Source organism: Saccopteryx bilineata, chromosome 11 (genome assembly GCF_036850765.1).
Source record: "Saccopteryx bilineata isolate mSacBil1 chromosome 11, mSacBil1_pri_phased_curated, whole genome shotgun sequence".
Classification (NCBI taxonomy): domain Eukaryota; kingdom Metazoa; phylum Chordata; class Mammalia; order Chiroptera; family Emballonuridae; genus Saccopteryx; species Saccopteryx bilineata.
Genome location: NC_089500.1, coordinates 57,493,182 through 57,518,541, shown reverse-complemented (window position 1 = coordinate 57,518,541; position 25,360 = coordinate 57,493,182). Strand labels below are relative to the sequence as shown.

The following is a 25,360-nucleotide window of genomic DNA, read 5'->3' as shown; positions in this document are numbered from 1 at the left end:
ATAAATACAATCAGTACAAATAATGAATCCTAAATATGTATGACTAGACTAATCTCATTTAACTGGGTCACCCATAGCATTTCTGTAGGTTGTTGACTCCAAGTACCACAATCAAGTGTCATATACCATGTATTATATATTTTTGTTAAAGCCTGTTGCCAAAGAGAAAAATATTTTAAAAACTCACCATTAGTTATGAGCAGATCCTTTTTTCCTATAATTTTAGTGTTTAAGTAGTACATTAATTTTCAGACTATCCTGACAGCATATTATACGCATTTGGGATCTTTTCTCTTTATTATGGCCATTTCTCTCAAAAAAAGGGGGGAAAAAGAAAACCTTACTATAATACCTTTACTATTTCTTGCAAGGATAAAAAACTCTACTTTTTCAGTTCTCTGCATTACTAAGGGAACCAACAATCTCATATATTAAAAAAAAAATTTAGGCTCTGGCCAGTGGCTCAGTGGATAAAGCACTGACCCGGCATATGGACATCCCAGTTCGATTGATCATCTGATTATCCCCCCTCTCCTTTACTCCCTTCTCTCCCTCTTCCCCTCCCATAGCTGGTGGCCCAGGCGATGAGGATAGCTCCACTTAAGTGTCATAGCCTCAGGCACTAAAAATAGCTGGGAAACGAGCATTAGTTCCAGATGGGGTTGCTGGGTAGATCCTGATCAGGGCGCATGAAAATTTTTTTTTTCAGTTTTTGAGAGAGGAAGGGGAAATAAGGAAAGAGAAAGAGGGAGAAAGGGAGGAAGAGAAGGAGGAAGGGAGGGAGGAAGGGAGGGGTGGGAGAGAAAGGAGGGAAGAAGAGAGAGACAAACACATCAATTTTTTTTTTTACAGAGACAGAGAGAGGGATAGATAGGGACAGACAGACAGAAACGAAGAGAGATGAGAAGCATCAATCATTAGTTTTTCATTGCGACAGCTTAGTTGTTCATTAATTATATGTGCCTTGACCGTGGGGCTACAGCAGACCGAGTAACCCTTTGCTCAAGCCAGTGACCTTGGGTCCAAGCTGGTGAACTCTGCTCAAACCAGATGAGCTGGCACTCAAGCTGGCAACCTCGAGGTCTCGAACCTGGGTCCTCCGCATCCCAGTCCAATGCTCTATCCACTGCGCCACCGCCTGGTCAGGCTCAATTTTTTGTTCCACTTATTTATGCATTCATTGGTTGATTCCTGTATATGTCCTGACCAGGGAATTGAACCCTCAACCTTGGTATATTAGGATAAAGCTTTAACCAACTGAGGTACCTGATGAGGGCAAACTCACATATTGATATTTTGACATTAATGACTATCAGAGGAATTTCTACACAAGGAAGTTACCATACACAAACTCTACTCTTTTTAAACTAAGACAAAAAAGATACCTTATTCATAGCAGAGATGGGTAGCCATCCATTCTGTCTTTGGGCTAAATCCAGGACTGGAAGCACAGCTGCTGCTTTATGCCCTTCTGGATAGTTTTTCACAATCGCCTCTATCCTCTGTGCCAAAGAAAAAGCACCAGTTTTTATACATCTGCAAGATACTAAATATTTTGTACATTAGTTATCAAGTTAATTTTGTCATACCTTATAGTTTTCTGGTGTGAAATCAAATGGAGTATCTGGGTTATTCTCAGGAGTATCTCTGTGCTATACAAAAGGAAAACAATGTTTTCTAAAAACAATCAAAATTCCTCAAAAGTCTGAATAACTGCACATTACTGTTACTACTGATCATTTAATCTCTTCACTTTATTTTCAACTCGATAGAAATCAGTCAATCTTTGCATCAAAAATAATGGCTAAACTAATTATTGAATACACATATTAGGAATATGATCACCAAAGTAGTGTCAGCAGAATTAAAAATTTTCAAAATCGCCATTTAATTGTTAAGAGAAGGAGGTTTAGGACCAAAAACAAAGTGTTATCCAACTTGATTAGAGGACAGGATCTTCTAATGTAATTACTAAAACATTACTAATTAGTAGAAGAAGCCTTACAAAGATAGAATTTTGGGTGTGAACACATGTTCACTTTTCCGAGAGTGTGCATCCAACTGTCAAAAGGACTCACTATTTTAGGGAGGGTACAAAAGCATCATCTCTTTCCCACAAAACAGATACTAGCCAACAGCAAGAAGCTTTTTTTTCTCTGTAAAAACAAGCCCTCTAAAAACTGACAAGAAATGGCAAGCCAACAGGAAATCAAATGAGTCACAGTGAGATTAGCACTTACATTGATTCATGTTTTTTTTATAAGGGAAACACAAAACTGAATTTCTCAATATGTTAATTTTACTTTTTCAAGAACATAAAACAGGGAAGAAAACAAAAACTTTGGACAATGACCACAAACCTTGGCATATCTGATATGATTTTAGACAAAGATGATAAAATAAAAAGCAGAAATCTATGTATCCATGGTATGCTATGGCACTGGCTTTAAGATTCAGCCTGGAAATAGTTCAGGTTACAAAACTATACCACTAACTCTAAATCATAGAAGTCCACTAAATTGCCTTTAAATAATACCAAATTAATTAAGGGAGATAAATTATTTTATCCATTCTGAATCGTATAATAAAGCTGGGAGTTCACTGACCTTCACCTGTAGTTAAACCCTGGAAAACAAAGGCCAACTGCCAATGTATTCATTCTGTTACTAAAATCTGTAAGTTTCAAACTAGTGCCATTTTGGGATTCTCCAAGTTGCAGCCCCAAAATCTTCAGTTAGCCAACATGGCCAAGTTTTAAGAACCCGAAGTGTGAAATCAGGTTAGGGCACACTCATGGTAATTTTATCAAATAGTAATCTAAATTCTTATTCCCAGAGTTGCTCTGGTACCAATTTAAACTTGAGAGGTTTAGCTGGTACCACACATCTTTTGAAAAGTATTCAATTAATTATATTTAAATTCCCACAGTGGTCAGGACACACCAAAGAAATGTCTATTTAAGATATTTTGGGTTATTACAGCAGATTTACTCAAGTTTTCAAGTCTTTTCATTCTGAAGAAATCTAACTAATTACTTACCACAAATAAGGCACCTCCAGCTCCATTCTGCACAGCTGTCTTATGCAAATTTCTTATATGTTTTCCCTTAAATTTTAAGAAAACTTAGTAAATCACAAGCCTTAAGAAATTTTTCATAAGAAAATACCTTAATATCCATAACTAAAAATAATAGAACAACTTATGGAAGTAAAAGGTCTTAAGAGATTTGGTCTACTACCCAACACCTGCCCATTCTAAGCGGTATGTATATAAAAACAAAACAAAATCCAAAAGTAATGTTATTAATTTGCCTAAGGTCATACATAAAAGTTGCTGGAAGAACCTGTATTAAACCCGTATCTTCTGAGCTGTGTATTCTTTCTACAACAGTTTGTTGGCATATATTTGAAGAGTTAATAACACCATTAACTTACTGCCTTTCACTTTTGTCTGAATCAAGTTGGATGCCAGCTCTCACTTAGTGTGGGCATTCATAAACATGCTTTCATTTTGTACAAGTGAGTCATACACTCTTGTACAAATGAGTCAACTGTAGCCTCCTTGTCAATTTTTTACTAAATTAGTTTAAAAACTTCAGCCATAAAAGTAGTTTCAGAAAGCTGCTTCTAATGGATGCCATGAATACTGACCATACTCAATTGTTTTGGAAAAAATCCATTTGATTCCCCTCTGTCTTACATTTCATTTCTCTTTGCTCTGTTGCTCCTCCCATGGTTTCTATCTTCTCTACCCTTCCCCCACCCCCATGAAAAGCAACTCAATTATTTGGAAATCTTCTGATTTCTGAGTTCTACTAACCACAGATGGTAGAATACTGGATGAAACCAAGCATGGGACTGGTGAAGAGTTGGATAGTTCAAAGAATGCAAACACAATAGAGAAGGAAGTAAAGGCAGTGATATAATCATATACTTAACTGTTCCCTAGGTCCAAATACTATTTCAGTTAAAGAAATAAGTTTATATAGAGCATTTGCTTTAATTAACAAGACCAGACCCAGGTATAGAATGTGAGATATAGGTATAAAATATGAGAATAATAAATATAAGTTTCAGGATTACGAGGGAGGGGAGAATTCAATCTATTACTAGTACACAAGGGGACTTTGGGTAGGCTTTGTTTCTTTCTTAGGCAGCAAGTGGATACAGTGTTTATTATACTCTTTTTGATTTTAATGTTTTTAAATGCAATATATATCAAAGAGACAGTTTATGTTCTTACACTTTTATTCAATTTCTCCCAAATTGCTTTAGGATTAACCTCTGAATTAAAAATAAGGTTATATCTATATCCCTGATTTGCCTGTCCAGACCTGGACTGAGATAAACATTAAACTAAGGCCATAATTCCCAAATAATATTATAATAACAATATCAGCATAAAATTTTGAAAAATTAACTGAAACTAACATTTAGAAGACAGTACCCACCATGACATTACTGAGAATATATACATATTTTAAATCAAAGATTTTTAAATAACAGTGAGTTACTTGACTAAATTCTCAGAGAAAACAAAGGATTTCATAACTTCTGAACCCAAAATTTTCTGACTTGGTTGGCTTTTAATCCACTCCCTCAAGGTGGGTGTTCTTAGGACTCAGTTCTGTTCTGTGCTCTTTATAGATACTTTGCTACTGAGAGCTTACCTGTTTTCATTTATTAACTCTATGCTGATGACTTTAGAATTTCATATACATCTGATGACAAAAAGTTCACAGCTTGAGGTCATGAATGTATATAAATCCATAAGAACATGAGTAAATTAATATCACAATATTCAAAGTCAATTACCAGTAATTAAAGACACGCAACTTTAAATGACTTAAAGTTATTTAAATGACTTTCCAGCTATCAAATTAGCAAAGATTTTTTTTTTAAAGATAACATTCAATTCTGTTGAGTATATGGAGAGGTGGGATGCTTATACATTAGGTAAAAATTGACAGTCGTTTAAGAAAGCAAACTATCAGTGAACAACTATAAAGTAAAGCATCTACAAGTTAATGTTTCTCATCTCTCTATCTCTCCCTTCCTGTCAAATAAATACAATAAATAAGGTACCACCACAGGGGGAGGGGGAGGGAAGAAAGCAAACTGGCATCATTAACCGACAGACTAAAAAAATTTTTCATCTTTTAACTTAATTCTACTTTTAGAAATTTATCCTAAGGAACAGCAGAAAATGAGGATAATGATATATAATATATATATAAATGTTTTCTATAATGTCTGTATATAGCAAAATACAAGCAATTAAAAAGCCCAACATAGGAAGGTTTTAAAGACATATGAACAATTCCAACAAGAATCCTATTTTTTAAAAGTGACATAGAAAGTTTTTGTACTACAACCACAACTTAAAAACATCAGGATTAAACAGACAGACAAAAAAGCACAAACTACCATCCCAATTATATTCAATCTAGACACTAAGGGAAAGACTGGAAGGCCATAACAAAAGTGCTTATCTGTTATTTATGTTAACAAAATTATAAGCATTTATTACTTTTATAGTTTGTTTCTTATACTTTTCTCTATTTTCCAGGTTTTCTATTTAGCATGGACTAACAAACTGGGGAACCCTCCCCCCAAAAAAACCTATAAAAGAAAACATTTATCAGGTACAAAACAAAACTTATCACCTCTACTGTAAATCCTATTTCTCCTTTCAGTTCCCCTGTGTATCAAACTAATTTTATCAAACTCAAAATTAAAATATCTTCAGTTTTTTGTTTTTGTTTTTGTTTTCTGAAGCTAGAAACAGGGAGAGACAGTCAGACAGACTCCCGCATCTGCCCGACAGGGATCCACCCGGCACGCCCACCAGGGGGCGATGCTCTGCCCCTCCAGAGCGCCTGGGGCAGAGGCCAAGGAGCCATCCCCAGCGCCCGGCCATCTTTGCTCCAGTGGAGCCTTGGCAGGCTGCCGGCTGCTGAGGGGAAGAGAGAGACAGAGAGGAAGGAGAGGGGGAGGGGTGGAGAAGCAGATGGCGCTTCTCCTGTGTGCCCTGGCCAGGAATCGAACCCGGGACTTCTACACGCCAGGCCGACGCTCTACCACTGAGCCAACCAGCCAGGGCAAAACATCTTTAGTTTTGATTCAATATTTGATCCTTTCCTTATTATTCCAGGATCTGCCATATACTTTTATTTAAAGTAAAAAAATATAGAGATAATCTTGAAAATTGGTCAATAGGACTTTGTCGCTACGTATTGGAAAATTTATTGAGGCACTTAATGACTGACCTGTAGTTCTGAATATGCACACAGGCTTATATACATACATATACTTTATCCAAAATGAAGTGTATTAAAATCCAAATCACTGAAGACAAACTATTGATAGAGAACAGTTAGGAAAAAACATCTAAGTTATAGAAAAAAAAAACAAAACACCGGAGTTTCAGATTTCTTTGTTGTTGTTGAAGATCCAGGGGTCCCCAAACTACGGCCCTCAGGCCGCATGCAGCCCCGAAGCACTTCCAGAAGGGGCACCTCTTTCATTGGTGGTCAGTGAGAGGAGTATTGTATGTGGCGGCTCTCCAACGGTCTGGGGGTTAGACAGTGAACTGGCCCCCTGTGTAAAAAATTTGGGGACCCCTGCTTACTAACATGTGACCTTGCACAAGTTGCAGTTTGTTTTTTTTTTTCTTTTCTTTTCTTTTTTTCATTTTTCTGAAGCTGGAAACAGGGAGAGACAGTCAGACTCCCGCATGCGCCCGACGGAGATCCACCCGGCACGCCCACCAGGGGCGACGCTCTGCCCACCCTGGGCGTCGCCATGTTGCAACCAGAGCCACTCTAGCGCCTGAGGCAGAGGCCACAGAGCCATCCCCAGCGCCCGGGCCATCTTTGCTCCAATGGAGCCTTGGCTGCGGGAGGGGAAGAGAGAGACAGGGAGGAAAGCGCGGCAGAGGGGTGGAGAAGCAAATGGGCGCTTCTCCTGTGTGCCCTGGCCGGGAATCGAACCCGGGTCCTCCGCACGCTAGGCCGACGCTCTACCGCTGAGCCAACCGGCCAGGGCAGTTGCAGTTTTTTTAAGCCTTATTTTCTGTACCTGTAAAACAGGGATATTTGCTTACTGGTGTGTTTTAAGGTTCAAATAATAAAATCTCTCTGAAAGTACTATGTAATCGTTAAAGCATTATCCATCTATTTGGCTGATATGGGGATAAAACATTTAAGAACCGAAAAGTGGCCCTGGCTGGGAGCACAATGAATAAGGGAGCACAATAAATAAAGAAGCATCGAGGTTGCCAGTTTGATGCTGGGTTAGCCAGCTCAAGCCCCAGTCAGGGCACATATGAGAAGCCATCAAAGGGTGCACAGCTAAGTGGAACGAGATGATGTTTCTTTCTCTCTCTCTCCCTTCCCCCACATTCTCAAAAACCAAACAAACAAACAAACAAAAAATGAGGGAAAACAAAAGAACTGATAAGTGGAGGATTTAAACAATCGTGTTTTAAGAATCAAACAGATACCAGTAATTTAAAATCAAACTTTGTTGACTCTAACAGTCTCTCACTTGACACACACACACACAAAAAGATGAAAGATTACTGAGTTTCTTGCATTTGCACATAATTATTTTTATTATTTGTATCTATACAAGACTGCTGAGTTTTCTGGTGAAAGTATATCTTAGATATGTAGTTGAAAAATACCATCTCCTTCCTCTCTACTGAAATTATCAAATAAGTATTACTTTTTACTTAATAGGGGAAAGAGGAAGTAGTGTTGACAGACACTTTTCCATGGGTCTCAGGTTTCTGCACATTTTCTGAGCAGAGGTACTAAGCACCAAGTTTTTTTCCAGACTATCTTTTCAAGGCATTTTGTAGAGAATGTCTCCCTCTGAGCCAAAGGTAAGAAAGATTTTCTTGCAGCTGTGGTTGGGTTCCTCAGTTGGGATGCACAACATTCAACTGGGCTGTGCCATGTCACTTCCAAGAGATCTGAAGGCCAACATGAACTTGAAGCTCATGCTGACTGCTATGCTGAGTAATAAAGCTGTCTCTGACCCAAGAGTCTCTGCCAACATCCATGAAACTGGGGCAGATTACTTGTTTGCTTGCGAGTAAAATCTCAGAGCGTTCACAGTTCTTGACAAGAAAGTCAAAATCTACAAATACCCCAGTCTCCATGTCATACTATTTTTCAAAATATAGAAATTATAATATAGAGAATAGTATATAAAGAATACAGGAATAATATTAATATAGAGATATTATAAAAGAAACCAATTAACAGTAGCTATCTCTAGAAAGGGGGGACAAGGGATCTGGAGTGAGAGGGAAATATGCTCTTTACTATAATATATGCAACATATATTTACACCTTTATCTTTATTCTTTTTTTTAATTTTTTTTTTTTATTCTTTTTGCTGGAAACTGGGAGAGACAGTCAGACAGACTCCCGCATGCGCCCCACCGGGACCCACCCGGCACACCCACCAGGGGCTACGCTCTGCTCACCAGGGGGCGATGCTCTGCCCCTCCGGGGCGTCGCTCTGTCGCGACCAGAGCCACTCTAGCGCCTGGGGCAGAGACCAAGGAGCCATCCCCAGCGCCCGGGCCATCCTTGCTCCAATGGAGCCTTGGCTGCGGGAGGGGAAGAGAGAGACAGAGAGGAAGGAGGGGGTGGGGGTGGAGAAGCAAATGGGCGCTTCCCCTATGTGCCCTGGCCGGGAATCGAACCCGGGTCCCCCGCACGCCAGGCCGATGCTCTACCGCTGAGCCAACCGGCCAGGGCCTTTATCCTTATTCTTTACTCCTAATATATAACATATATTTTGTTTTTACTATGACATCTATATCCTTGTATACTGTTTTGAGTTTTTTGCCATGTATGTGTATCACAATTCAATTTTTAAAAACAATCACCACTCTAGTTCTGATATCATTTCAGTGCAGTGCTCTAATAGTTTTCCAGCTGACCCCTGCCCAATCCAAATCACCTTGTCTAATGTCACCAAAGTAATCTTTAAAATACCGCTCTGCTGATGGTGCTTGTGATGTTTAAAATGGTCAATACCAAATAGAAGTATCAATTTCATTATTTCTAAAAACCACATTTCACATTCTAATATTTCAGAACATCTTTTAAATAGTTTTTTCTACTACTTTATGTTTCCTGTGACCATCCCCAATTCCCACTCTTCATTTCTCTCCTAGACTATTGCAGTGACCTTCTAACTGGTCCCCTGCCTTCCAGTCTCACCCCTCTCCACATCTCCAGAGTCTGTTCTCAAATTATGATGAGGTGAGGGGAGGTGGCAGTGGTGGGGATCAATCTAATTATGCTAATTACCTAATTTAAAATTGTTCATTGCATACAGAAAAAAATCTAAACTCTGTGTGGTATGACATAACAAGTCCTTTGTGACCTTTTCCAGTCTCACCTTCCACAACAGGTTATTCCTTGCCCATATTGTTATGCTCTCTCATGTCACTGTCCTTGCACATGGAACTACCTATACCTACAACATACATCATCCACATCTCCCTCATCCGTCATGACCAAGGTTAACCTCCTCTTCTTACTCTTCTAAAAAGCCCCGAACCAGTCTCTTTTCCCTAAGCAAAGTGAAATCACTTTATGTCATCTATTAAATTTAAATCTTCAACACACAAACCAATTTCTCTCAGTAAACTTTAGCAACTTTAGAAAGGTAGGTTAAAAGAAAATTTTTTTTTTTGTATTTTTCTGAAGCTGGAAACGGGGAGAGACAGTCAGACAGACTCCCGCATGCGCCTGACCTGGATCCACCAGGGGCCACGCTCTGCCCACCAGGGGGCGATGCCGGGGTTGCTCTGGCGACCAGAGCTACTCTAGCACCTGGGGCAGAGGCCAAGGAGCCATCCCCAGCGCCCGGGCCATTTTTGCTCCAATGGAGCCTTGGCTGCAGGAGGGGAAGAGAGAGACAGAGAGGAAGGAGGGGGGCGGTGGAGAAGCAAATGGGCGCTTCTCCTGTGTGCCCTGGCTGGGAATCGAACCCGGGACCTCTGCACGCCAAGCCGACGCTTTACCGCTGAGCCAACCGGCCAGGGCAAAAATTTTTTTAAAACACATGACTTGCAACAAACCCAATTTAGGCTCATCCTATGTAATTTTGGGCATATCTGCGGGGTATCTTCAGCTGTCTCACCTACAAAATGGGATAACACAACAACATTACACACAAAGTCACTTCCCCTCTCCCCCAACAAGGCAAAGCAAAAAATGTTTAAACATGGTCTTTAATGTTTGTAGAAAGAAATTTCCTAAAACTGATTCATAGCGTGCTTCCTAACCTGACTCCAAAAGTGGTGAGTCAAGGTTTCCCAATGGAAAACCAGACAAACACAGTCAATGAACCTACAATTTATTACCCAATGTACTGGCCTGGTAATAAACAGTGCCCAAACAGAAGGGAAGTTCAGCTATTTATAGCTTTGAAATGGAGACTGAGTTCATATCTCCAACATAAAAGATCTGAATTTGTAGTGTGCCAATAAGCTACTGAACCTCACTGAATAGACTTAAAAATTTGCTCATTTTCTTTCCCTTCTAAACTGTTTAAGGCTGTGGCAGGCAGAGTAACGATTCCACAAAGATACCCAAGTCCTAATTCCAGGAAGCTGTGAATATGGTAATATATACAGCAAAAGAGAACTGTAGAACTATGGTTGCAGATGGAAGTAAGGTTGCTAATCAGTTGACCTTAAAATAGGGAAATTATTCTAGATTATCAGAGCTCAAAGTAGTCACAGAGGCCCTTAAAAGTTGGGAGAGAAAGCAAGTCAGAGAAGAGTATGTGACAAAAGGTGGAAGCAAGGTCAGAGTGATGTGATGTGACATGACATGACGTTAGGTGAGAACCAGACCAGTCCTTGCTGGATTGAAGATGGAAGAAGAGGATCATGATCTGACAAATAAAAGATAGCTTCTAGAAGCTGGAAAAGCAAAGGAAATAGATTCCCCCTAGAATCTCCAGAAAGAAATATAACTTTGCCAACACCTTGATTTTAGACCAGTCAGACCCATGTCAGACTTTTAACCTACAGAATCTCAAGATAGTCAATTTATACTGTGTTATATACCAACCTTGTGATAATTTGTTACAGCAGCAATAGAAAACTAATACAAATTTCTTTTTGTTTTTTGTTTTTAAGAATTCCTTTAAAGAAAAATAGACACACCCTGGGACACTGCGAAATCAAGTTTAAGAATCTCTAATGCAATGAGAAAACGTCATTCTACAAAACTTAGAATTTAGAAAGAAAAAGGTCACTACAGAAGGTTCTACTTCTAGTGTAGCTGTGTATATATTAACAGTCCAAACCACTGAGTAACATTATAAACCTTGGACAAAATATTTTTTTAAGAAATTAAAGAACAAAATACTTTCTGAAAGCATTGGAGAAAAACCCAATGCATGCAGACACAGGAGAGATTCTATACTTAAAAGAAGCCTATAAAATGTTTTCTTTTGTTTTTTTCCTTACATCTTTTAGCCTGAAAGGCAGGCAGGCAGGCAGGCAGGCAGGCAGGCAGGCAGGCAGGCAGGCATCAATCTGGTGCTGGGCAGGTAAAACTCTGAGAAAACCTGCAACCTTAATAGTTTGATGAACCACAGGTGAGTGTGAGACAATCACAGGCATCGGAAAGTAGGGAATCCCAGAAAAGGAAGAGAGAAAGGAGAAGCCCCAAATTCTGTGGATGACCCCAAACCATGAATGCACATATGGCAGATTCCAAGCAACTCTGCTAAAAGAACCAAAACAGTATTTGAGTTGTCTGAATTCAATCATTTAATTGCTTGTAACAACTCTTTGGAGAAATTAAAATCTAAAGCCACTGTTTACAACATCCAGGATATAATCCAAAAGTACTGAACCTACAAAAATACATAGGAAAACAACCCATTTTCAAGAAAAGATACAATCAATGGAGATTATCAAACAAGTTCAAAGCTGCTACAACCATGTTTAAAGACATAAAAGGAAGATACCATCAATGAATGAAAAGATAGAAATATAAACTATAAAAAAGAAACATGAAAATTTGCAAACTGAAAACACTATGTTTGAGAAAATGCCACAACCCTCTTACACCTAAGATAAGTAGTGGTTTGGGAGTGAGGCAATGATGAGCTGTATAGTCGTGTCAACATTACAGAAAGCCATGGGCTTGAAGGATAGAAATTATTGATCCATAATTCATAAGTTTTAGGCAATTCTTGACAATCACTCGGTAAGGTATTACTGCACTTTAAAAAAGAAAAACGAGGCCCTGGTCAATTGGCTCACTGGTAGAACATTGGCCTGGCATGTGGAAGTCCCGGATTCAATTCCCGGTCAGGGCACACAGGAGAAGCGCCCATCTGCTTTCTACCCTTCCCCATCTCTTTTATCTTTATCTCTCTCTTCCCCTCTTACAGCCAAGGCTCCATTAGAGCAGTTTGCCCGGGCACAGGGGGTGGCACCATCGCCTACGCCTCAGGCACTAGAATGGCTCTGGTTGCAATGGAGCAATGCCCCAGATGGGCAGAGCATCGCCCCCTAGTGGGCATGGTGGGTGGATCTCGGTCAGACACATGAGGGAGTCTGTCTCTGCCTCCCCACTTCTGACTTCACAAAAATACAAAAAGAAAAAAAGAAAAAAAAAAGAAAAATGAGGCCTGACCAGGCGTATGCGCAGTGGATAGAGCGTCATCAGACTGGGACATGGAGGACCCAGGTTCAAAACCCCGAGGTCACTGGCTTGAGTGTGGGCTCATCGGGCATAAGCACAGGCTCACCAGGTTGAGCACGGAGTCGCTGGCTTGAGTGTGGGATCATACACATGACCCCATGATCACTGGCTTGAGCCCAGAGGTTGCTGGCTTGACACCCAAGGTCACTGGCGTGAGCAAGGGGTCACTTGCTCTGCTGAAAAGCCCCACCATCAAGACACATATGAGAAAGCAATCAATGAACAACTAAGGAGCTGCAAAGAAGAGTTGATGCTTCTCATCTCCTGTCTGTCTGTGCCTATCTGTCCCTCTCTCTGACTCTGTCTCTGTCAAAAAAATAAAAGAAAATAAAAAGAAAAATGAGGATCAGAAATTATGAAATATAGCTCAGGTTTTACACCTAGTATCTTCCAAGCACTTCTAGACACAGTACTAAATTCTTGATATTTTTTAAGTGATGATGAACTAACTAAAAAGCTTGTGGCTAAAGAAACAACAGCTAGCTAATAAAGCAGTAATTATAACACAGAAAGCAATTTCTTTGAAAATGTAAATGGCTTCTTTAAAGCTTTCTCTATTAGGAAAGCAGTTTTATTAGGGACCTCTTTATTGATACTTTTCCTGATTTTTCCTAGATCATCTGATATCCCACCCGCTATTTGTAAAAAGGTTAGAAAACGAGACTGGGTATGTAAGTTATAGAACATACAATGAAATGCTATGCAGTATTAAAAATGGCAGTACAGAAATGTTTATGATAAGGAAAGTTTATCAAAATGTTTTACGGGACAAAACAGACAACAGAACAGAGTGAACAATATCATCTGATTTTTAAAAAAATTCTGTAAGGTCTGTTCATTGCAGACATCAAAATGTTACACATTTTGGTAATTTACAAGTTGATGAGGCTATAGGTGGTTTTCATTTTGAAGCTTATTCTATTTGCCGTTCTTAATGTTTTCCCTACAACGTATTGTGTATAAAGAAATTAAACTTGTAAAGCAAACTGTCTACCTTAAACTTCTACAGTGATGTCAATTATTTCTCAGTAAAATTGGGAAAAATGAACAAAAAAAATAAACTTGTTCATCAAATCAATAAATATTGGGCACATACTACATACCAAGCAAATAATAATTGTTAAAAAGAAAAAAAAGAAAAAGTTGCAGAACATAAAACGCTAAAAATTTTTCTTCCACTACCTTAATATTCTTTTTTCATTGTTAACACTGCCCTGTCAATTTATACCCTCTAAACTCTTTCTTCAAAAATGGAAGAAACTAAAATCTAAATACTGGTACTCTATTTCTATCCTTTCTACTAAGAGATGAGGTCTACTCCCTATCAGCTCTCACCAAGGGTTCTACAAGAGCCTCTAATCCAGGGGTCTCAAACTCAACTCAGCATGTGGGCCGCAGAGCAAGATCACAGCCATTCGGCGGGCCGCACTAGGTCTACAAAAGGCAACTGTTACACAACACTTTTCTCACTGCAGTTGAAAACAAAAAAAAATCAGTACAACAAGCACAATCGTACATGCAGTTTACTCAGTGTCACAAAACGACCAGAAACTGTAGTTCGCATCACAACTGCTGTTAACTAAGCTAATATCTAGCTAGGATGCTAGAGAAATGAAAAATACAAGTAGGCCCCTAGGCTTACTTAATTTTATCCAAAATATTTTGAACTTCGTGGATTAGTCTGCGGGCCGCACAAAATTGTTCAGCAGGCTGCATGCGGCCCGCGGGCCGCGAGTTTGAGACCCCTGCATCTATTCAGTCTCCCTGCCTCTGGCTCCAATCAAACCTATTCCACCTACAGTCCCATCCAGAGATCCATCCAATACCGAAACCTGACCATGTCCCCTTGCTCCTCTAAAACCTTTCACTGACTCTCCACTGCCTCTCTAAGATAAATTCAAATTCTTTTTTTAATCTTTCTTTTTAGATTTTTATTCATTTTTAAACAGAGGAGAGAGGAGGGGGAGAGGGAGGGAGAGAGAAAATGAGAGAAGGGGAAGGAGCAGGAAGCATCAACTCCCATAAGTGTCTTGACAGGGCAAGCCCAGGGTTTCAAACTCTCAACATCAGCATTCCAGGTCGATGCTTTATCCATTGCGCCCCCACAGGTCAGGCTCAAATTCTTTTTTAAAAACATTTATTGATTTTAAGAGAGGAGAGAGAGGGGGAGAGGAGAAGGAGGGAGAGGGGATTGTGAGGAGAGTGAGGGGAGGGGCAAAAGAGGAGGGGAGGAGAGGAGAGGGGTGGATAGTGCAGGGAAGGAGAGGAGAGGAAAAAGGGGGTGTGAGAAGGGGGAGGGAAGAGAGAAGCAAGAAGCAGCAACTTGTACTGTAATTGCTTCTGGTAAATGCCTTGTGGGGGCAAGCCCAGGGTTTCCAACCAGGGACCTCAGCATTCCCGGTGGAGGCTCTATCCACTGTGCCACCACAGGTCAGGCAGTCAACTCGCCAGCACCATGGGCCAGGAGCTCCAAGATTTGAGCCCTGCCCACCTCTCTCACTTCATATAGGGACTCAGCTTACCTCCAACAGTGGAGCCCAGCAAAACTGCTTGTGGCCTCTCATACCATCAAGGTTTTTCTGGCCAATTATCAATAGTCTTCCCTTATGTTGTCTTCCCCACCCAGAATACCCTCAATCCATCTGACCCCATTCCAGATCCTAATGTATTCCCTCCACGAAAAATCTTACACCACCTTCAAGCCACATGACCTTAGTCATATCTCTAACACTGTACTTTAACAATGTATGATACTGACCTTAACTCAGTTCTAATTATACCAGACTATTAATTCCACAAGAACAGGGAATGTCTAAATCTGATTATGTAACATAGGGAAGTAAAAATATCAACCTCATAAGCAAGATTTAGAATTTATACTGCTCAGAAAAATTATGGGATATCTTATCACTTCATTTTGAAATATCCCCTAATTTTTGCGAGCAGTGTGAATATTTAACACAGTGCTTGGCACATAGAAAAGTAGTTACCAGCCTGACCGGCAGTGGCACAGTAGATAAAGCCTCGGACTGGGATGCAGAGGACCCAGGTTCAAAACCCCGAGGTTGTCAGCTTGAGCGCAGGCTCAAATGGTTTGAGCAAAGCTCACCAGCTTGAGCCCAGGGTCGCTGGCTTGAGCAAAGGGTCACTCGCTGTGTTGTAACCTCCAGTCAAGGCACATATGAGAAAGCAATCAATGAACAACTAAGATGCTGCAACAAAGAACTGATGCTTCTCATCTCTCTCTCTTCCTGTCTCTATCTGTCCTTCTCTCTCTGTCTCTGTCACACACACACACACACACACACACATAAAGTCACCAAACCTTTCATTATTATCCACATTGTTACCTGGAGTCCATCAGTGCATAACCCACAATAGGACCTCAAACATTTATAAAAAAGGATAAACTCTGCAAATTGGAATGTTACTACTTTACAACTGAAGAAACTAAGTGGGAATCACAAAGTCAGAGCTAGAAAAGGCAGTGACGTCACCACAAGTCACGCAGGTGTAACTCTAAAGCCCTGAACCTCTTCTACACTACCATGCATTATCTGTATTCCTCTCTTCCGCTGAGAACTGACTCAACCTTTCTATTTTACTGCAAAGGACAAAAAGGCTTCTTTCTTTCCAGTAAATGCCTGTTGTTATTTATAATCGTCATTTCTGGAATCTGCATTAAGTTAACTTGAGTGTTTCAGTTTCTCTGAGGTTCAATTTCCTTGCCTGAAATGAAATGTACTTGGATCTCAAAAAACCACACAAGCTCTAAAATTCTGCTATGCACTTTTTGCGGTGCTGTTCTTTTACATAGTTCCATACGATATTTTACTGAACTTCCCCGATTTGCAAGGCACAGATGCAGTAAATGAAACACGGTGGTCACCCTTCTCTTGGGCCAAGAAACGCTCATAAACCAAGCAAGCCAGAGCCTCCAATTCCAGAGCTCTCTCCAGAGCGCTGCGTACTAACCGCAACAAGGTCACTAGGCTTGACATGCACGTTGCCGCCTTCGGGAGTGGGGGCACTGGCATCAGATTTGGACCACCCAGGTGCTAGGTGAAGCAGGACAAAGCAGAGCACCGAGCGGCCTCTCCTTCATCCTCTCGACAAAATTAGGCGTCAACTTCCCAGTTCTGTGGGGAGGCCACGCACCCGCCGCAGTTAAATTTGCCGACCCTCCCTCGGAGCTCCTCGCTTGCGGTGGAGCTGCAGCAACCTCTGGGGAGACGGCGAAGGCCGCAGTGTCCTTGCCGCCGTCCGCAGGCCTGGCCAGAGCCCGGGACTCTCGTGTGCTCACAACAAAAGGTGGCAAGGAGAGAGGGAGAAGGGCGGCGGCAGTGCCCGGGCTCATGCCGAGCCTCCTTACCCACTGGGCGGTGAAACCGGCCGCCCGAGCCCGGAGCACCGCGGAGGAGAACATGGCGGGCCAAACTGTTAGTCTTTCACGACGGCGCCAGGCTAGGATCCCTAGCGAGCCCGGGACGCACGGCGTGCGCGCTCCCGAGCCAGGCCAGCGCCGCCGGGACGGCAACCAGTTCCCTACGCCGAGGCTGCCATGGCGCGCGAGGGCTGCTGGGGCCCAGGGGGCGGAGATTTCCCGGGGCGAGGGGCGGAGCTAGGACCTGCAGGGCCCTAAAAGGCCGGGTGTTGCTAGCTTTGCTGGGGTCCCAGCCTTGAAAGGAAGCGTCCCTGAGCCGCGCCTTGGTCTCTTGGGGGGTGAAACAGGTACCTGAATTTACGGGTGAGATTCCCTTTGGGAGAGCCTTATAAGGACTTAATCCCCTCCTTTTTTATTGTGGTTACTTAAAAAGAAATTGTTTCAACCCCCTATAAATCATATTTTACAAATTACGGAATTGAAGATCCAGGGCTGCCACCGAATTACGCATAGGTTCCCTTTCTTTTGCTTTAGAGATGTGTGCCGACTTATTTAGGGGTGAATTAATATGATATCTGGAGTTTCCTTCAGAATCGTGGTAAATGGGAAAAATAAATGAGACAGGATTGCCATGAGTGATTAGCTGGTGAGGCTGCGTGGTAGTTCTCATTATGATTCTCGGTACATGTTAGAAATTTTCCGTAATAAAACCTGAAAAAAAAATCACATCCTTCTTGATTGTTTGGTCAGCTCTGGAAATTCCAAGTACTCATTCAGTAACAGCTGTAGTATGCACAGCGCTGTTTCCTGCTGTTTCCGGCGTACCCGGCGCTTGACTGCCTCTTGATTATTCACTTTTCTGCCTTCTTTTCTTGTTTCCTGTCCTGTACCCACCCACCCCTTTATTCTGCCCATTTTCTTTGCTATAAAACTTGTGAGTAACTTCTGGAACTGTCACAGCATTACATGGATTTCTAGAATTTATTCCTCATTAATTTAAACACTGAAATATTCCATTGTAACGCCTTATGAATCATATTTTACAAATTATGGAATTCAATTCACAGAGGGCTGCCAGCCAGTGAGCTAGAAATAAACACCAAATACCTTGATTCTCTTTCTTTTTCTTTATCTTTTTTTATATCAGTGTGTTTCTTCAAAACTAATGGCAGTATTTCCCTTTAACAGGGGAAAGTATTCTGGTCCTCAATATGATTTAAATTATTTTTATTATGAAATTTCCTAAATATATATCAATCCAACACTATTGTGGATAACACCGTACTTACAGTTCTCGTACAAGTAAAACCAAAGCATCACCAATTAAATACATACAAATTTACAAATGGATACTAGCTGATATGACTTGGATTCTTTGAATCTGGTATGCATGCTTTTGTTAGATTCTGTTAGGGCCTTCTCTAGCCTCCTAGTCTAGATTAGTCCTCATGACAGTTTCCCTACATAGGCCTGCCTCCGCTTTCATCACCACATTTGCCACACAACTATCATTTCCATAGGTGCAGAAACCTGCCCTTCCAAACCTGTTCAGGTCAAAAACTTGCAATGTACCTAGCGTATGGAAGGCATTCAGTGTTTGTTGGCTGAATGAAAAGCTTGTGCATGGTGCAAATACTGCCCTCTTTAAAAGGGTTGTATATCTCAGGTTGGATTTATGCTTATATGTATATGTATCTCTGAGAGTGCTTTTTGCTGCAAATTACAGGAGATTGAACAGTATTAGATTAATTACCTCACATGAAAAGAATCCCAGAGGGCCCTGGCTGGTTGGCTCAGCGGTAGAGCGTCGGCCTGGTGTGTGGGGGACCTGGGTTCGATTCCCGGCCAGGGCACATAGGAGATGCGCCCATTTGCTTCTCCACACACACACACCCCTCCTTCCTCTCTGTCTCTCTCTTCCCCTCCCGCAGCCAAGGCTCCATTGGAGCAAAGATGGCCTGGGCGTTGGGGATGGCTCCTTGGCCTCTGCCCCAGGCGCTAGAGTGGCTCTGGTCAGGGCCAAGCGACGCCCTGGAGGGGCAGAGCATCGCCCCCTGGTGGGCAGAGCGTCACCCCTGGTGGGCATGCCGGGTGGATCCCGTGGGGCGCATGCAGGAGTCTGTCTGACTGTCTCTCCCCGTTTCCAGCTTCAGAAAAATACAAAAAAAAAAAAAAAAAAAAAGAATTCCAGAAGTACAGCAGTTCCAAGAGTAGATAATTCTGTTGCTCAAGGATATCCTCAAAAATTTGAGGGCCTTCCATCTTTCTACTTGATCGTACTCAGCTGTAACTCACAAGATAGCTGCAGCAGTTCCAAGTATTATATGTAGATGACAACTTACCAAGAAAAAAAAATTCTTACTTCTCAAGTATCCCAGCTGTTCCTTCAGCAGAACTCTTTGTCTCATTAGCATACCTATCATGATAGTCAAGAGCTCTAGAATAGCCTGACCTGTGGTGGCGCAGCGGATAAAGCGTCGACCTGGAATGCTGAGGTCGCTGGTTCGAAACCCTGGGCTTGCCTGGTCAAGGCACATATGGGAGTTGATGCTTCCTGCTCCTCCCCCCTTTCTCTCTCTCTTTCTCTCCTCTAAAATAAATAAATTAAAAAAAAAAAAAGAGCTCTAGAATAGTTAAGAGTTCATGATAGTTAAGGCTCTAGAATCAGATTGCTGATTCAGATTCTATCTCAATTCTTTCTAGCTGTGTGACTTGAGGCAACTTAGTCTTTCTGGGTTTCAATTCAGTTAATAGCACATACCCTCTTCATAGCTTTATTATGGGAATAAAATGAGCTAACACCTGTAAAGTTCACTTAAAAGCACCTAGCAAAGTCAGTACTCAGTGAATATGAGGTTCAGGTCTTCCATGGTCTTCTGGCATCTTTGGAGCTCACAATCCACTGACAAGGTATATGTGTCATTAGTGCCCCAGGGAAAAGCAAGAACTTAGCAGGTGTCCCCAATTTCTGTTGCCTAGGAGCAGAAACAAAGAGTCCAAAGAGTAATGTGTAACCTGTTAGCACTTTCTTGAATATGATACAGAAAATACAATGCTTTTAGTTCAACAGTCATTCAACTGCACCAGTAAGTGTGACACCACTCTGTTCACAGGTCCAAAAGATTTGTTAATGTCTAGCATGGCTTTGGCACATCCTTGACCCAATAATTCCTTCAAGTGAAAACATTGGAATCAACAACTCTCACACCCAGTACAGTGAGTTCATTTCTAGAACTACTCGTAAATAGCCTAATGCACAATCAACTAGTCTTCCCAGAATCCTTAGGATAGAATTGTGGGGACTGTTTTTGGGAAATTCCTGTTCTTCCTCCCACTCTCAAAGCCATTGTTTCTGGGCACAGACCAACATGGATATCAGTGATTTCATTCGCCCTATAGCCTTGATTGAAATTGGCTTGATGATATACATGTAATGAACATTGGCTGCCTGATTCACTATTCTAAATCAGTGCTTCTACCATAAGCCCAGAGAAGTTGGCTCTAATTAAGGTGAACCCTTTAATTAAAGAATGTGTGTGTTAGAGAGGAGGTTGGGGACTGGGAGCTAGGAGAGCTACAATAATGAACAAATGTGAGAATTTTGGCTCTGTTGTCCTCGTTTTTTATTTCCATTTAAGCACTATTGAGGACATGGTATAATGAAAACCATGAGGTTTGTGATCACAGGGCCTTGGATTTGAATTCTGACCTCATCACTTGCTAGATTCTGTGAAGTTTTGGCCCTCAGTTTCTGAAAGTACAATTAGAACATTAAATAATTCAGTTTATGAAAAGTGATTAACATGGTTCCTGCACACGGTTCTTCCAGTATCTAACAAGGTGGTCCATTCCATATGTGGAACACTATAGTCTGGTATTCTAAATTATAATTATGGCCCTGGCCGGTTGGCTCAGTGGTAGAGCGTCGGCCTGGCATGCAGAAGTCCCGGGTTCGATTCCCGGCCAGGGCACACAGGAGAAGCGCCCATCTGCTTCTCCACCCCTCCCCCTCTCCTTCCTCTCTGTCTCTCTCTTCCCCTCCCACAGCCAAGGCTCCATTGGAGCAAAGATGGCCCGGGTGCTGGGGATGGCTCCTTGGCCTCTGCCCCAGGCGCTAGAGTGGCTCTGGTCGCAACAGAGCGACCCCCGGAGGGGCAGAGCATCGCCCCCTGGTGGGCATGCCAGGTGGATCCCGGTCGGGCGCATGCGGGAGTCTGACTGTCTCTCCCCGTTTCTAGCTTCAGAAAAAAAAAATACAAAAAAAAATAAAGTAAAAAAAAATTATAATTATGCCCTCAGCCACATCCTACTTATGAAAGCAGCCTCAGTGGATCACAGTGTGCTCTGCCTCTCACATGCCTGTTCTAATAATACTGACTGGCCTGCATCACCAGATTGTTAAATTAATAACATGAAATGAAATGCATGCCCAGTCTGCTTTGAGTAAGAAGAGGAACTAAGAGCCAGTTGTTATAAAGTCACAACTCAAAGTAAAGTAAGGGAAAAAAGGGATAAGGTACTGCTGGTTGAGTAAGAGAACGAGTTGGGGGTGGGGGGAAGTACCTCAAGCAAGCAATTCGAAGATGCAAAGAGTAGTGATGTGGTCCCAGTGGCGCACTGAAGTCTTAGATCTGTTTCATGCTGTTTTACACTGAAATGAGGGGATGTAAGAGTAGTGAAGAACTTCATACTTCCAAGTTTGGGGATAGGTGGGACCAAAGGAGAAAATGAAAAATCAAATGTCCAGTAACTTAACTGTTCAGATTTCAAGAACAAACTTTAAACAAATAATGAAATTTTCTGTCAGAATTTGATCAATGCTTTCCTATTGGGTAATCAAAGTAATTATGCAGCAATAAATATTGATATAATATTTGCCTAACAGATTGGCAGTACTGTATTTTAAATTTTCTAATTGCTGGCCTGACCTATGGTGGAGCTGTGGATAGAGCATTGACCTGGAATACTGAGGTTGCTGGTTTGAAACCCCAGGCTTGCCTGATCAAGGCACATATGAGAAGCAATCAATGAACAACTAAAGTGATGCAACTGTGCAACTGTGAGTTGATATATCTCTCCCCCTCTCACTCTTCTCTCTTTCTAAAAATTAATAAATAAACTCTTTAAAAAAAAAAGTCAACCAATGAGTGCATGGATGGGTGGAACAATCAGTTGACGTTCCTCTCTCTCTCACTCTCTCCCTCCCTCTAAAAAAAAAAAAAAATACAATTTCTAACTGCTAATGTTGGTAAAGTATGGAGCAACAATTTCTCATCCAGTGATCATAATAATATAAATAAGATTAGCCTCTCCAGAAGGTAATTTGGCAATATGTACTGAGTTTGTTAATATGCATATTATTTTGCCCAGCAGTTTTGCTTCTGTGAATTTCTAGTTATATGCAGTGGTTGGCAAACTCATTAGTCAACAGAGCCAAATATCAACAGTACAAGGAATGAAATTTCTTTGGAGAGCCAAATTTTTTTTTTTTCTGAAGCTGGAAAAGGGGAGGCAGTCAGACTCCCGCATGCGCCCGATCAGGATCCACCTGGCACACCCACCAGGGGGCAATGCTCTGTTGCAACCAGAGCCACTCTAGTGCCTGAGGCAGAGGCCATGGAGCCATCCCCAGCGCTCGGGCCATCTTTTGCTCCATTGGAGCCTTGGCTGTGGGAGGGGAAGAGAGAGACAGAGAGGAAGGAGAGGGGGAGGGGTGGAGAAGCAGATGGGCGCTTCTCCTGTGTGCCTTGGCCGGGAATCGAACCCGGGACTTCTGCATGCCAGGCCGACACTCTACCACTGAGCCAACCGGCCAGGGCTTGGAGAGCCAAATTTTTTAAACTTAAACTATATAGGTAGGTCCATTCCTTATCGAGGTAGTGCCCGCACATGGTATTTTGTGGAAGAGCCACACTCAAGGGGCCAAAGAGCCGCATGTGGCTCACGAGCCACAGTTTGCCAACCAGGGTCCTAGGGGAATAACTGGAAAAATACAAAGTTGTGTGTATAAATATGTTCATCGCAGTATTATTCATCTTGAAATTCTGGGCCCTGGCCAGTTGACTCAGTGGTAGAGCATTGGCCTGGCTTGTGGAAGTCTTGGGTTTGAGTTCCAGTCAGGGCACACAGGAGAAGTGACCGTCTGCTTCTGCAACCCTTCCCCTTTTCTCTTTCTCTCTTTCTTCTCCTCCTGCAGCCATGGCAAGAATGGTTTGAGCAAGTTGGCCCTGGTTGCTGAAGATGGCTCCATGGCCTCGCATCAGAGCTGTAATAGCTCAGTTGCTGAACAACGGAACAGCAGCCCCAAATGGGCAGAGCATCGCCCCCTAGTGGACTTGCTAGGTGAATCCCAGTCAGAGTGCATGTGGGAATCTGTCTCTCAGCCTCCCTGCCTCCCACTTAATAATTAAAAAAAAAAAGAAGAAACAAATTCTGGAAGCCCTGTAAAGAGAAATGATAAAGTACAGCCATACAATGGGGTGTTGCTATGCAGATTTAGAAATAATGAAGATTGATATTTATCATAAAGGAAAAAATCCATTATATGTTAAATTTAATTTTAAAATTTTATAAAACAGTATGTAAAATATGACCACACTTTTTGTGTGTGCACAGAAAAAATATGGGAAGGTACACATCAAAATATTAACAAGAGTTCTCTCTGGGTGATGTGATTAAAGGTAATTTTTTTCTTTATGTCTGTGTGTTGTCTGAATTTATTTAAATTAATATGTTACTTTTATTACAAGAAAAAATGAAGCTGTGTTCATTTTGAGAATTAGTCTAATAAAGGAAAAATAAAAGTGAAAAATTAATACATAATTCTTCTATACTGACTTATTCTTAGTAGCCAAAAACCTCTTCAGAGTGTACTTCCTTTTACTGCTATTAATTTTTATTTCAGGTTTTAATTTAGAGCACCAGTGTGGGCTGGGAGGAAGGAAGTGGGCCAGTTCTTAGGCATTTGAGACAGTTTTAATTCTAAGCAGAAAATACAGCTCAGGACTCCCTCCCACATGGCTGCTCTTTAAAATCCGTGTGCATATCTGAATTCATATCTTCTTGACCAGTTACAAAAAGATTCACGTAAAACTTCTTTAAATATAAAATAATCCTCAATTAAGAAAAATTCTGTTGCATCTCAATAGTTCATTTGCTTCATACACTGTGTCATGTGGTATAAATAGCCTAAGCTATATAATGGAAGAGTGATCAGAGCAGGCTGCAATTGGTCAGAAAAGACTTTCATTCTTCATGTACTATGTAAATATGTCTTCAGCCCCTATTATATGCTAGGCAGTAGGGCACCGAGTATACAAAGGCAGAAGATCATAGTCCGTTGTTAGTTAGGATGAGGTTCGCAAGGTCTGGGCAGTTCTAAATGTCATTACTAAATATTATTCTTGCTAAATATTAAAATGGAGCATAGTATTTTGCAGACCAGCTGTAAATGGAATGGATTTGAAAGGAACTGAATAGGGTAAGTGTAGCCAACTACAAAGAAGAGGTCAATATATAATTGACCAAATACTGCATATAAGAAATGGCTAAGCTTCCCTTCAGAGAGACAGCTTTGCTATGGTTTGTCTCCTTGTTGCAAGTAAATAAAGCTACCTGCAACAACCACTTCTTGTTCTTGAATAGAGCACCCCAAGTGCTGAACCCCTTGAGTTGGGTAACACCTTCTTGGAAAGACCTAAGACACTGCAGAGAAACAATTATAATAATAGTACCTGAGAGATGACGTCAGAGTAATGGCGGAGTAGGAAGCGATACCGATAAATCTCCCCCAAAACTCAACAAGATCTTCAACCAGAAACAGAAAAACCTATACTTGGAGCTTCCAGATTCTTCGCAATACACCCAAAGGTATGATTGAGTGAAAAATTGGCTAAATATATAACCAAACCCCGAAGGAAATAGGGAGTAAGAAATGCTCCGCCTTCCTCACTAACCTAAACAGGGCGGCTTTCTCTGGTAACTGTGAATATAGAAACTGAGGCGGGCAAAGGGGGTGAATAGATCCAGGCCGCCGCAGCAAAAACGGCCGAACCAGGCTGTGGCTCAGAGATCCAAGCCGAGGAAAATCTGATCCTGTGGCAAGCCGGGCAATACAAGCTAACACTCGCGCCAAACCCAAACAAAGAAAGACAAGCGGAGCGGCCATTTTACCCGGTCTCCTGGTCGGTGCGCAGTTAGTGGAAGAGAGATTTCTTCCT

General features: G+C 41.5%; 1 protein-coding gene and 1 long non-coding RNA gene across 4 annotated transcripts in view; one reads left to right on the top strand and one right to left on the bottom strand.

The window, feature by feature from the left end:
• NDUFV2 (NADH:ubiquinone oxidoreductase core subunit V2) overlaps positions 1 to 17,329 on the bottom strand; it is a 33,799-nt gene extending 16,470 nt beyond the window's left edge. Inside the window, exons 1-5 of one of the 2 annotated variants that reach the window (XM_066246688.1) lie at positions 17,130 to 17,329; positions 8,497 to 8,622; positions 3,040 to 3,105; positions 1,590 to 1,652; positions 1,386 to 1,502 (exon numbers count right to left, since the gene is read on the bottom strand). In XM_066246688.1, the coding sequence (XP_066102785.1) occupies positions 1,386 to 1,502; positions 1,590 to 1,652; positions 3,040 to 3,105; positions 8,497 to 8,622; positions 17,130 to 17,183 (426 nt within the window). In that variant the 5' untranslated portion in view covers positions 17,184 to 17,329. The remainder of the gene's footprint in view (positions 1 to 1,385; positions 1,503 to 1,589; positions 1,653 to 3,039; positions 3,106 to 8,496; positions 8,623 to 17,129) is intronic. The other variant, XM_066246690.1, reaches the window with a different exon arrangement.
• Positions 17,330 to 17,382: 53 nt separating this feature from the next.
• LOC136315349 (uncharacterized) lies at positions 17,383 to 23,816 on the top strand. Of its 2 annotated transcripts, none has more exons than XR_010727477.1 (4): positions 17,383 to 17,504; positions 20,255 to 20,357; positions 22,027 to 22,192; positions 23,338 to 23,816. It is a non-coding gene; the product is annotated as an uncharacterized lncRNA (long non-coding RNA). The 2 variants fall into 2 exon arrangements; XR_010727476.1 differs by having other exon boundaries at positions 22,027 to 22,200.
• Positions 23,817 to 25,360: the final 1,544 nt, after the last annotated feature.